This window comes from Wasmannia auropunctata, unplaced genomic scaffold (genome assembly GCF_000956235.1).
Source record: "Wasmannia auropunctata unplaced genomic scaffold, wasmannia.A_1.0 LD336056.1, whole genome shotgun sequence".
Classification (NCBI taxonomy): domain Eukaryota; kingdom Metazoa; phylum Arthropoda; class Insecta; order Hymenoptera; family Formicidae; genus Wasmannia; species Wasmannia auropunctata.
This window is the reverse complement of record NW_012026834.1, coordinates 538,589-552,253: the sequence shown is the minus strand read 5'-3', so window position 1 is coordinate 552,253 and position 13,665 is coordinate 538,589. Positions and strand designations below refer to the sequence as shown.

The window sequence follows — 13,665 nt, the reverse complement described above, 5'->3', positions numbered from 1 at the left end:
ATATATATATATATATATATAGGATATATTTTCCTCACCTTCTTCAGCAACGTGCGCGACAGAGTACGAAGGGAATAGATGTGCGCCGAGTTCGCGCACTTCTCCTCGGCGATGTTGAATCCGTTCGCGAATCCTTTGACCGTCTGCTTGAATCGATCCACTAGATCGTATTTCTTCAACGACTCGAACAGCATCGCAGGAATAACCTTGCGTGGCTCGTGATAGACCAGAATTACACCGTCCGCAGCGTTTTCCTTCACGGTCTCCAGCCAGCTCAGGAAATCCGTAAGTGCTGATACTTCGCTTTTAGATTTGATTACCTAAGAAAACAAATATTTCTTTTATATATATATTTAAGCAAGAGGGGATTCAACGTTCGATTCTTTTTTTCAGTGTCTGATAGAATTCTTTATTATCTCGAAGAAAAAATAAATAAATATATATATAAAATATATTATTTTAAACAAGCATGTTTAGAGAAATTGTTTTTATTATTTATATACATATAAGAAATGAAACATATATAACATATTACATTTATTATTATATATTATTTATAATTTCTTTTTATATATACATAAAGCAATTTCTCCAAAAATTATGCTTATTTAAGATCAGAATCGCGGTAACTGACATGTAACTTGAAATGTAATAAGAAAATTTTCGTCTTTCAATTAAAATATTCGGCAACGCTTCTAATATAATTCTCTTTGCCTCACACGGGAAGTAAATTGTAGAGCAATGATATTCGGTATCACGGCTTTGCCTCGTACCTCGTTGGTCTTGCTGTTCCTGAGCACGCGGAATTTACCATTGGTCACGACCTTCATACTGTGACGCTTTATGGCGGTCGGATTGAGATCCTTGTACGGCATCACGTATTGCGAGTAAGTGGAGTTAGGGGTGTACGCGGCTATTTGGCAGATCTCGTCGATGACCTTCTTGCCGGTGGTGTCCATGTCCCAGCCGACCAGGCGATAATCTCCCGGCGCAATGCCCATCGCGCCGCATGATTTTTTCACCGGGCTCGCTTCCGTCACCGTCGAGGATACCATCGTTCACGAGGAGTCACTTTCCTGAAAAGTGCAAACGTCTGCGTATTCCCCGGCTTGATTGCCTCTTTCTCCAGCGTCGCCTTTACGTCTCCGGGGAGCCCCGGGGCAGGGAAGAACTCTCCGAGGCTCTCACGATGTCGATTAATCCGGAGAAATCAGATAAACGTACGGGAGCAAAAATGATCTTTTACACAGATACGAAAAGATAATGCTCATTTCAGATTATCGATGCCTGATAAGAAAAAGTCCCGTAAGAAAAAAATTTCTTTTATTGAAAGGAAAGATTAGAGAAGAGAATTTTTATTAGAAACAAAATTGAAGGTAAAAGTATTATTATACGTTCTATCACTGCGCGTTATATTATATAACTCTTATTTTATGCAATAATTAATCTTCTATTTATTTTATTAATAAGCAAGCTTTTGTTAATTTTACATTCGAAATGGAAATTGTCAGCTTACCGTTTCGATAAATTTTGCGGTCGTTACTCTGCGGGTTTTAAGTTTTTAAATAAGAAAAAAAGATCTTTTATTGAGAGAAAAGGTTAGAGAAGAGATACAAATTTTTATTGAAAACAAAATTGAACGTGAAAGTATTATTATATACGTTCTATTACTGCGTTGTATTATATAACTCTTATTTTATGCAACAATTAATCTTCTATTTATTTTATTAATAAGCAAGCTTTTGTTAATTTTACATTCGAAATGGAAATTGTCAGCTTATCATTTCGATAAATTTTGCGGACGTTAACTCTGCGGGTTTTAAGTTTAAAAAAAAAACAAGGTCGCTTTCATTTGAACATATGATCGACAGATAAACCGCCTTTGTCACTGTCGGCCTTGAGGCTCGCAGCACATTCCGTGAAAATATAAACACTGCCTAATTGGCGAGGAATAATATGGAAACGTTTCGAGCTAATAATCGCGTTATAACGATACAAATATTTTTCGTCTATTTTGGCACGCAAAACATCGCATTATTTCCGCAAGTTCCCACGTATATTACGTTACATAATTTGTGAAACCATCCGTTATAAATCTCGAAATTGGAGTTATTTAAGAGAGTAAAGTGAAATGCACGAAATATTACCGTTTTTATATTCCACCAACGCGACAAATATCCGTTTTTATTAAATGAAATAAAATGAATTATTTTTATTACGAATTTTTTTATACGAAATAATCTAAATCTCCAATTCTAAATCCCCAATTTAAAAAACAATTTCAAACATCATATTACAAAATAACTTCCCAATTTTTATGTCGCTTTTTCTTTCGCTCATAAATGACAAGATATATAAGTCAAATTCACCTACGTTGAACTTTTGAATATTGAACAAAGTATAATTGAATGTATATGTATATGTATTCTCATTTCCTTCTCCCCTCCCCATATTCGACGATTTCCAGGTAGAACTTTCTAGAAATATCATCATTAATATACATTGAATTTTATCATGAAAATTAACTTTTATTACTTTTAATTACTTATAGATTGTACATACATTCCGTCCAATCGGTTGGATACGACGAAATAAAATTGAAAGTGTGCAATGTATAGATGTTAAAACCATCGTCGATGTTTTCATTTACGAATTCTCTCCGATCAGTTCGATCGATCCTCTCCTCACTACAAATCCAGAGGAATCGACAGCTTTCTAAGTTATAAGCGGATTAAGCATCGCGGGTGGAAATTGTTAAAAAACCTTGTTCTGCAGCTAGTTACAAGTCGATTTTAAATCCAATGAAACTCTCGTCAAGGATTATTTCCCGAGCGAATAAAAAAATCGTCATTCAAAAAAAGAGACTCGGCAAGTTTTTATTTTTTAAATGCGCTTTCACGATTACAGAGTGAAACAGGCAGATTACGAAGGAAGGAGAGGAAAGGATAGTACTGCGTGTAGCGAGAGTAGATCTAATGGCGAGAGTTCCAGATACTTCTCTCTCTTTTTCTGTACACACGATCGAGTACGTTTGTGATGCGTTACGGAAGCGACGTGAAAAAAAAAAGGAAGTGAGAGATATTTTCCTACCCAGATTTTCGCAACGCTCGCCGCTCTTCTCCCTCGTTCAGAGATTCAGATGATCCCCGGCACTGCGACGTGCGGATACGTGCACCGACGATGCGGAACGCGAACGGCGGCGCGTGCACGATTAAAGACTGCGGACGTTGATTTGCGACGTGGCGAGCGTGGATTGTGCAGCGCGCGGAAAGACGAAAACGAGAGCGGCGAAGAAGAGTTGAGCCGACATGCGAGAAGCGAGCTGCGAGAGACGACGATCGTGGGACGCCTTTTCGCGTGGACGCGACGTGAGTGACAATCGACGATTGCCTCCTCCTCGCGACCACGTGGACCGTCCGTCTCTTGCGGTGCTGACAAAAGATAGCGCGCGCGCATGCAGATTCCGCCGCAACAAGAATGCAACGGAAACACGTCGTGCATGCAGCCAGATATTTCAATGCCATCTCGGGACGACCGAAGCCCGCTGCAAGAACGTTTCAGTATATATTTAAACGGATAAATAATGAACAGGCGGAATTAAATAATTCATCTTTTCGAAATGTAAATCTGTAAGTCTGTACGTGAATTTTAAAATCGACAAACCAATCTTTTTTTTTTTAAAGGAATCGTAAAGGTGCCAATGATCTCTCTCTGAAATTTTCACGAATTACGTTTCAGAGGCGCAAATGAATTGCAGACTTTCATTCGCGACGTTCAATGATTTTGCTAAAATTTTAACATGTAAAAATCTATCCTCGTGTTCGCATAAAAGTTTTGCCGCAATACCACTGTACAAAGTCATCGATCGAGAATACGAAGGTCGAAAAAACAAGTCGTTATTATGTTTATCCTGTTAGACCTTCCGACGTATACAGTCCCATCGTTGCTGATCCGCGGCAAAAACCCAGAGGTTAAATTGATGTAAATAAGATACAAGATGTGCTTATCCACACATACACGGTCGTACACACATACACACACGGGTTGCAAAAATTCACTTGAAATAATGAAATAAAATTAAAATCGCGCGCACAATTTATCGAACGACTGAAGCTCAAATATATATGCAGGGACACACTTGTTTGCGCATCGCGACGATCTCGCGCGCCTCTTCTTTTTCTCCTTATAACTGAACGGGGCGATCTACGATCTAACCGAGTGGGATATCTAATCGAGATGCATTTTATGCGGACGGATAAAAAAAAAGCTGTTGCGCCGCGTGTAGCGCGTTTACTTGGATCGAGCACGCGCCGCGCAAAGTCTGCCGTTCAGATATCGCGGACCATATGTTGCCAATTAACGATTGCAAACATTCCTTTTAGCGGCGTGTAACGCTGCATGATGTCGCAAGGACAGTTACACCCGATACCTAATATAATTTTTCTCCTAAGTGAGAACTTGCCAGGTTACGAACGTATTTCTGTGCGACGCGACGTTTATTCTACGAACCGATATACTCGATGTACATTTTTTAGGAATAACAAATCTGTTTACCTTTCCGCTTTCGAAAGTCAACGGTATGACCTACCGGATTACCTTGATTACCGCGATTAGCGATCGGCTTCGCCAGCTTGCTTTGTCTGTCTTTCTTTCTCTCTCTCTCTCTTTCTTTGGCGTTCGCGACTAGGAAGAGAGACGGGAAATCGGCTGAAGTTGTCGATATTATCTCCGATAGCGCGTGTGCCGCTCCTCCGCCGCGCTGCCTCCGCACGCGCGTAATCGGCCGTTTCGCTATTCCATCCGACCGGCGATAGCTCGGCGTTTTCTCGCCGATCGCGGAAATACCGTTAGCCGCGATCGCGCGAGCGCGACGTGCGCATTCCGAGCGCACGTGGTCATCGCGCGAGCGGGACACGCGTGAATCGCGGCTCCCGTGTATGTATAGCGACAAATTAAACGCCCCCGCTCCTCGCGCGCTCTCTTTCTCTCGTTTTCTCGAATTTAAAGATTTGTAAAGAGCGGATCTCTCTCTCTCTCTCTCTCTCTCTCTCTCTCTCTCTCTCTCGAGGACTCACCAATTTGTCTCCCTACAGTCCGGCTTTTCCCTTCGTTCCCTTCCGGCCTTCGCCTTGTCCCTCTTCGCGATCTATACGGAAGCACGCGTGAGCGAATCGCCTGAGTCACTTATCGGTCGCGCGAATGATACTGAGCGATCGCGGGGCGGCACACACGTGCCGGAGCGGCGCGGCGCGGAGCGGAGCGGCGGGAGCGCGCCCGCGTGCGTCGTTAGTGCGCGTGCTCGCTGGATCCCGCGGGGTCACATGTTCACGGCACACGTTCGCCGATTCGGCGCGGCGCGCCGGATCTAACGCGACGTGGTGTGCCGATCGGATCGGATTACCGTCTCGTGAATGGAGCTTTCTGTTAAACGGCCGCCGATCATTGGCGCCGATTAGCGCGAGAGACGCGACGCGATCGTCTCCTCCGAAACAGGAAACCGGCGGCGGGAACGAAAGAAGATTTCCGGCGCGGAGGGCATTTTACCTCGAATTAGGGGGTGGTTTTAGAAATGCGGATATGTTTTATACATAACTGCGAGAAGGAATGATATAATGAAAGGAAGAGAAAAAAAAAGAGAATTGCGAGAGAGCTAAGATACGCCAAGTTCGTTCCAGAGCACATCTGATATATGTGAACATACAAAGAGATACGGAATAGATCAAATAATAGTTTTAGCCAATTTTAGGTAAAATGAAAGTTATTTCGTAGCAATGTGGAAATTTCATACAGTTATTAATATCGAAAATAAATGGAGAATAAGTTGATATCAAAGGAAACAAAGAGAGAAAGCAATATAATATGTTTATCTTTGCACTTGAAGCCAAATTTTCTTCTAAGAAAACGTTGAGAAAGTTGCAGTGTAGTTCAAGTAAAAAATTTATGTTCTAATTTTTAAAATAAAATTAGATAACAAACCTTTATTTTTCATGCAATTTCAACTAAACTCCACTTTGATGGAATTTTGATTATAAAACTAGTTACGTCTACAAAGGTATTTAAAACACTGAGTTGGAAAGTTGTGAGAAGAGCTCGGGATTTCAGGTATCTTCAAAGAAATTCTCATTAAAAATTTCGTAGCAATTCGTATGTGGAAATTTTATACAGTTATTAATATCGAAAATAAATGGAAAATAAGTTGATATCAAAGGAAACAAAGAGAGAAAGCAATATAATATGTTTATCTTTGCATTTGAAGCCAAATTTTCTTCTAAGAAAACGTTGAGGAAGCTGCAGTGTAGTTCAAGTAAAAAAATTATGTTCTAATCTTTAAAATAAAAGTAGATAACAAACCTAGCTTTAGTCTTCATATAATTTCGACTAAACTCCACTTTGATGGAATTTTGATTGTAGAACTAGTTACACGTCTACAAAGGTATTTAAAACAGTGAGTTTGAAAGTTGTGAGAAAAGATCGGGATAGGATTTCAGGTATCTCCAAAGAAATTCTCATTAAAGGAAAGATTTTAAAGTAATTAAAAAGACTGGATGGAAAAAAATTCAGGGTGTGATCCCTATATAAGTAAGATATATTAACGCGAGCGTTAAGAAAATATGCAAATCGAAGCTAATGCCGCGATACATTAATCAACAGAATAAATTAATTAATCACTTGTTTGATGTTAATCCACGATAATATGATTAAGTCGCGTATACACGCGATGATGCTAATTAATATGCAATTCCATTAAAATATTTACTCGTGAAATCAATATCATTAATAAAGGCGTGCATTTGAATACACTATTAACAAAGTTATACGTGTATTAGCACCATGTTAATTTAATAACTAATTGATTTTGTAAGATTATTAAATTACATGATAGTTTTAAGATTATTTCACGTAAGATCATCATCAAACTTTCAATATCCCCTCTTTTCCCTCTATCCCGTTCGATCTTCTTGAATGCCAATAATTGCAATGTCAGCAGTTGTTTTCATAAAAATGGATCATAATATCGAGTTACACAGCAGGCTGGATACGAAAGAGATTCGAAGGAGATTTTATAATAATTTCTACGCGACGTTCGGGAAACGGTAATAACGGTATGCAAACTTCCATCGTTCTAAAATTACAGTTGGACTTTTTCAAAGCACTGTTTGTGCCCGCTTTACGGGTTTGCAAACACAAGTCGTTACAAGTAACATACATCCGAGAATCTGTTTTTGTTTGTGCGACGATGACGCCTCAGGTCAGATCGCAAACTCTCGCGCGGGCGCGCGTATTAAGTCTTATCTTACTCTTTTATCTCGGCAAGTGACATAAGAAAGCCACATGACAATCGCTCATCGAGCCGAGTAGTTTCCTTTCTGCAACGCCGGGTATTTATCTCACTCTATAAATATCACCGTGCAATAAGAAGAATGCATGCGCACGTAACGTTCAATTTCGCTGCGAAGCATTTCTTTTGACTCGCGATACCCGCTCCTTTTTCTGTATTTGTGTACTCGTCGCAGAGACTATTTTCGCTGCGATCGCAAAGTATAGAGTGTCCTGCGTCTACAAATTCTCCGGCCAATTTAGAATAAAACTTTTTCTTGTCGACGTACTCACGGTTTTTAAATTATTTACGATTGTAGACGCGAAGGATTTTTCAAAAATTCAACTTTAAAGATATAAATAATATTTCAACTGATCTAATCTTCTTAGTTTATAAGTCATGGAGATTAAAATATATGTGTTCACAATATTAAAAATTGCAAATGGTTCTTTATCTCATTTTTTCGCAAAAAAATAATTCCAAATTTATAAAAAAAAGGTAAAATGACATTAGTCAGAAATATCTTACGTACTAATCTTTTTGTATGAAACTTACATAAAGCTTTGATTTGATTAGGAACAGGCGTATTAAATATCAATTTAGTAACTACGACAAGAATTCTTAACAGACCGCTGCTACATGCAACTGGCCTTTAATTTTTTACATATTATATTACCAAATAAATTGAAATGATATCAATTCGACGAATAGATTTACTAACGGTCACATTACATTTTATGGCTGGATAAAATATCTGCTGAGGTACGAACATAATATGCTTATTGGACTTCCTTTTTTTAAACATCTACTCCTCGGAGTAAAAACATCGGAGTATTATATAAGATCGAATCATCGAGAATAAAATATTATCTTGTATGCAATTTGTATTTATATATCAAAAAGTATGTCAAATTACTAGAATAATTAAATTTTTAATTCAACTAATAAAATAATAAAATTCAACTATTCGTTGAGTGAATGCGCTCTATCATCATACTCTTTTTGTAATATTGTATATTGTATATATAAAATGAATATACATATTAATATTATGTTAATGTGAAACATTATAAATGCATAATATAATATGCATAATGCAACATTATAAATGTAATTAATTAATACATTTTACATACATTTTTATTATAATCTGTGTAACTATGTATTATATTTTGCATTATATTTTATCGGAAACTTTACTTTTCAATATGTTTAAGTTATTATATCTATTATATCTATTTTTTTCCCGCGGATAATTTTCGCTTTTGCATCATTGGGACAGTCGGTTGCAGATAATTGTAGCACGATTATTGGACGTGTAAACTACATTAGATGGGCGTCGCCGAAACCGCCGCACCGGGCCGCGGAGAAAGTGTACTACGTTACATCACGCCTATAGGACGGTCGATTAACACGGTCGATCCAGTTTGCGAAGTGCGGGAAGCCGATAAAAATCTACTAGCGAAACGTGTCTGGTCGCGGCAGTCTTTCGCGAAGGAGACGCGAACGGCGCGCGCTCTTATCGGGGAAACGTGCATATCGTCGTTGCAATAGCTGTGGCGCTATTTTTTACGAATTTCAATTACGTGTATTTCTATTACGAGGTATTCGACAGTAAGCACGAGCACGAATGCGATATTTCCTATTGAGAACTGGCTTCTTTGGAAGCGAAATTCTTCCACAGGTTCAGCGAACGTTTTCTTAACATTGGTAACTATAACGTTAAACAGTGGTAGATATTACTTGAGTCAAAATTTTGTTAAAATCCGTTCATAAAATCATCTAAAGAATGAGATTTCGTATTTTATATCCCGCAATTCTTTTTGTTGCACAATTAACAAATTGTTTACGCGTTTCTATATTTCTGTTAAAAATTATGACAATTTTTACAAGTTAGTTTAGAAAGTTACTTATTAAACCTATATATACACACTGGGGTCCCCGGGATCCCAGCGAAACTTTCTCGGTTTGGCATTTCTGTAATTGGAAGGGGAAGGGTTTGGGATATTGACGTAAAAAAAGTTTGGCATCTTTTCAGTAGGAAGACGTGTTGACGCGCGGCAATTGTCGCTCAACAACTGAGCAGTGAACTGTTGAAGCGAGCGTGGGTTCGTCGGGATTACTTGCAGTTTTGTTAAAAAATTAAAATATCGGGTCGCCAAATTTTTTTGTTACTACTTAAAGTATGCTTTTTTAGAATTTTCAATTTTTCAAATCGGTCTATAAACAAAAGAGATATGATTTTTTTGAAAAAAGGTGCTAAATCGAGATTTTTTCGCGTTTTTTAACTTTTCTTTTTCTTGGAACCCTATATCTTGGAGCTCCTTAATTCTATATCGACTTTTAAACATTATGGAATTGTTCCTTGGTCGAGTCTCTATTGATTGAAAAAAAAAAATTAATTGAAATATGTCCATTTTTACTAGAGTTACAGTAATAAATATGGATGGGGTCCCCAGTGTGTATACGACGTCATCGAAGAAACAGTGTGTATACCTAGGATTAAGAAATTTAATTTTTGGAATCCTGATTTCTATTCACAATTATGTCAATTTTTCAATAGAGAAATATCTTCTACCATGATTGACATTTCTTTATTAAAAAATTGACATAATTTTTAAGAGAAATGAGAGTTCCAAAAATTATATTTCTTAATAGGTAACTTTATTCCCTCAAAGGCATTAGGTATATATTTTTTTTGCGGATGTTCACAAACTGTAAATCGAACGAACAGCCAGACTCGATTAGAACGATCAAGTTTACTACATCGTTTGATGAACGTCCCTCGCAGGTCCTTTATATTTCGGTAAGGGAGGCTTAATATTACCTACCCTGTTACCGTGACTGGACCGGGGGAATTGGACCCGAGACCTTTCGCTTTCCGGATGACTACTTTTACCGCTAAGCTACACAGATCCCTTCCCGCCCCCTCCCCACGCATTAATACTCCCTGCTAGGAAGCGACGTTATAACCCAGGGATCGTATACGTATTAGTCGGAAGAACGAGAGAAACATTAGAACGTGGAGAAAGGAGAGGAGGAGACGAAAGAAAAAAAGGCACGCTCGCTTAAGCTTATTGGATTGTGCCTTATGTGTCTTTCGTACATCTTTATTATATCCTCTCCCAGAGGATAATAAAGAACTTAGTTATTTGACCAAGATCTTCGAACACATTCGCGACCGAGTGCGGTAGGGTTTTCCACGCAAACGTCGAATAATCTTTGTTTCCGGGATTACCTGTCGGCGAGTCTCACGGCGAGTTACTTTACTTCACGCTCGTGATGATTTTTATCTCCCAGGAAGCCCGGGAAACGTGACCTTCACATATTGCTTCGTCTTTTACAGATTTTTTTTCGAAATTTCTTTCGCATGTCTTTTTTTTTAATCAGAAAAGTTTGCTTTTGTGCATCGCGTTATTTTATCTTGGAGGGGCTTCTTCGAAATTTCAAAGAATTTTTGAGCACCTTTCGCGCGTCTGGATAATTTATTTTATTATTATTTCGTTAATTTTCATTACAAAACTTTTCTTGAGATTATTATACTTGTTTTTACCTCTCGTGCTTTAAGGATTTTGGTTAACGCGAAAAAAAGAGTTAAAGGTGTACAGAAGATAAATAACAATAATAATTATAACTAAAGTATGATTATTATCAATGTCCGTGTGTATAATCTTCTTCTCGTATTTACGATCAATATATGCTGCGATAAAATTACGAACTTTATGCGAGGAACAATAATATAATTACATTTGAGCATGTGGAATAATCATATTCAAGCATGTATATGTGTATGTGTTGGACGATAAGAAAACCAAGAGCTTTGAAGCTCTAAGCTTTGAAAAAAAGCGAGATTATTTTGAATTATATCCTAAAAACTGATAACTTATAAGTCTTACAACAGCGAATGAAATACCTGAACACACTCCCATGCGAGTGCGTGCGGCGTTTCCCCGCGAGTTAACAATACTCTCGCTCATAATCCGATAAGATAAGAGAGAAAACACCAAGAAGTCAAATGTACGGTGCAAGCGAAAAGACCGATGAGAGATAAGGAAAGTTTTTTTTTTTGACGAAAAGCACACAATATACCTCCCTAATGAAATCTGCCGTAATGATAGCCAATTAAAATGCATTAAGTGTGCACGTGTCTCCGCGATTTAAAAAATCAGCCTTTTCGTTTCAAAATCACGCGAGAAAATTTCCATCTCAAATGAGATTATATCGCAGTGTCAAATTTCTTTACTTATGTACCGCGCTAATTCAGCGAAAAAATCGTTTAAACACAGAAACAGAATTTATTACGCAATTACGGTAAAGGAACGTATGCATTCCGTTAATCGCGAATAGGATTAATTCGTTCCTGGACGGCTCGGTAGTAGTAGTAGTAGCCTGGTCGATCGGGATTCAACGCAGGAAATGGAAACACAGGATTATCCGCGGATCCCTCGCCCGATTGGTTAATATTCAAGCGAGTTTCCGCAAACACAATGAAGAATGAACCGACTGGGGTGACGTGTTGCTTCCGCGATACTGCCGGCGATTTTACGCGAATGAAAGAAATTTTCGGTACTGCCGACCTTGAAAGTTTTCATATTCCATATTTCGTATTCTTGCGATTATTTAAATGGCTACTCGAAAAGAACGATTTTGTTGAAAGGTCTAAAAATTTGGCTAAAAACACATTTGAAAATAATTTTCTTATTGAATCATCAAAATAATTTGTTGGAATGTTAAAACTGATAAGCATTGCTATAAAACGTTTTGATATTCTAGCAATCACTTTGACTTTCGCACAAAATTATTTTAATGATTGAACAAAATTATTTTCAGATCTGGATTTAGTTGTTCTTTCCGTGTATGAATTAATCTTTGAGAAGTTTCTGTCTTTAATTTCTGATTTCTTAATGCACAGGCTGCGGACGAATTTAAATCGTTTTACTTACATATAACACACAGAGAGCTAATAAATTCAAAATTATCCATCTTATAAAAAAAAAGGAATTCAATTCTGCTTTAGAATCATCTAGTCTCAGCCACAAATATAACAAGAAGTATAATAAATATTTCAATTTCGTGTCGTTCAATATAAAAAGTATAAGAGTTTAAAAGCAGTTATATTACATAAATGCAGAATGCAAGATAAAATTTTGTTTTTATCAATTAACTGTGATTGTATCTCAGTTTAGATTAGAATTATCTGGAAAAGCAAGAGGTAAGAAGTATTACTCTCATGATCGTAACTTAATTGAGCTTCTATCTGTTATCGCGCAATCGATTGCACGATCGGCTCGTTTTTCTAGATAACGTGAACGAACGAAAATTGCACCAGTAATCAGGAGGAGATCGCGCGAGGAAAAACAACGGAGAACGGACATACCGTATGCACGACGTGTTGCCTCGATTTATATCCGTCGTTCCGGCTTCGGTAGGGGCGTGTACAGTCTTCGCGTGTGCGCGTCCAGTCCGATCTACAGTTCCTTCTCCACCCCCAATGTCGCCGTCGTCCTGTAACCCTTAATAATCCTTGATTGCTCCCTCGCTCGCGGCCGGGCTGGCTGAATCCACCGTGTGGCTTGAATCTCTTCTTCTTACTCGTGGCCTTTCTCGCGTCGCGCGAGTCTCGATTTATCGCTCGACAGAGGAGCGTCGTCGAGATTCGATAGTCTGCTGTCTGGCACGGTACGAGTCTCTTTACGCAGGGCCGCATTTCTAAATCAGTCGCGTCATAGAAATCTTCTTTGAAAATTCACAAAATCGTTGGAAGGAAAAGCGGAGAATCCTTTTCCTAAAGCTGAATTAAATTAAACAATAGGCAGGAATCTCGAATCAAGTCGTACGAAATTTAATGAACAAAACGCAAATAGTATTAAATAAATAAAATAAAAGGTAAAATTTCAAACGAGCATAATTTCTGGATGTTCTAATTCATATATATTTCGAATTATATACTAAGATGTAAATACAAGAAACTAGTTTCGACTTAACTACAATTTTCATCAGCCGCCAGCATTGAATTAATTAATACATTTAGAATAATACGTGACTACATAAAGAATGTCATAATATGGTCAGTAATCTTCCAAATTAATAAACAATAAATAAACACGAAAGTAATAACGTAAAAAAGGCATGTAACGCAGTCTATTATATTAAACGAGGGAATATTAAATGAGTAACGATCTCCGAAACATTAACATTATGCTGGTATATCTCCATGTATGTAATCGAAGATTTATTTCGTTTTATCGTGTTTCATATCTTAAGATAAAGATGGGCCAAAAACTACAACGGTGAAAACCCAAGTCTACGTTCATAAACGATAGTCGTTCGCTTTCAGACTTCAGTAT

The 13,665-nt window shown here is 37.9% G+C and overlaps 1 protein-coding gene across 3 annotated transcripts in view; it reads right to left on the bottom strand.

The window, feature by feature from the left end:
* The window catches only part of LOC105450749 (maternal protein exuperantia), a 15,708-nt gene extending 2,783 nt beyond the window's left edge, over nt 1-12,925 (bottom strand). Inside the window, exons 1-4 of one of the 3 annotated variants that reach the window (XM_011690739.1) lie at nt 5,076-5,206; nt 3,091-3,544; nt 774-1,076; nt 39-320 (exon numbers count right to left, since the gene is read on the bottom strand). In XM_011690739.1, coding sequence (XP_011689041.1) covers nt 39-320; nt 774-1,055 — 564 coding nt within the window. In that variant the 5' untranslated portion in view covers nt 1,056-1,076; nt 3,091-3,544; nt 5,076-5,206. Of the gene's footprint in view, nt 1-38; nt 321-773; nt 1,077-3,090; nt 3,545-5,075; nt 5,207-12,695 lie in introns of those variants that run through there. The other 2 variants (XM_011690740.1, XM_011690738.1) reach the window with 2 other exon arrangements.
* Nucleotides 12,926-13,665: the final 740 nt, after the last annotated feature.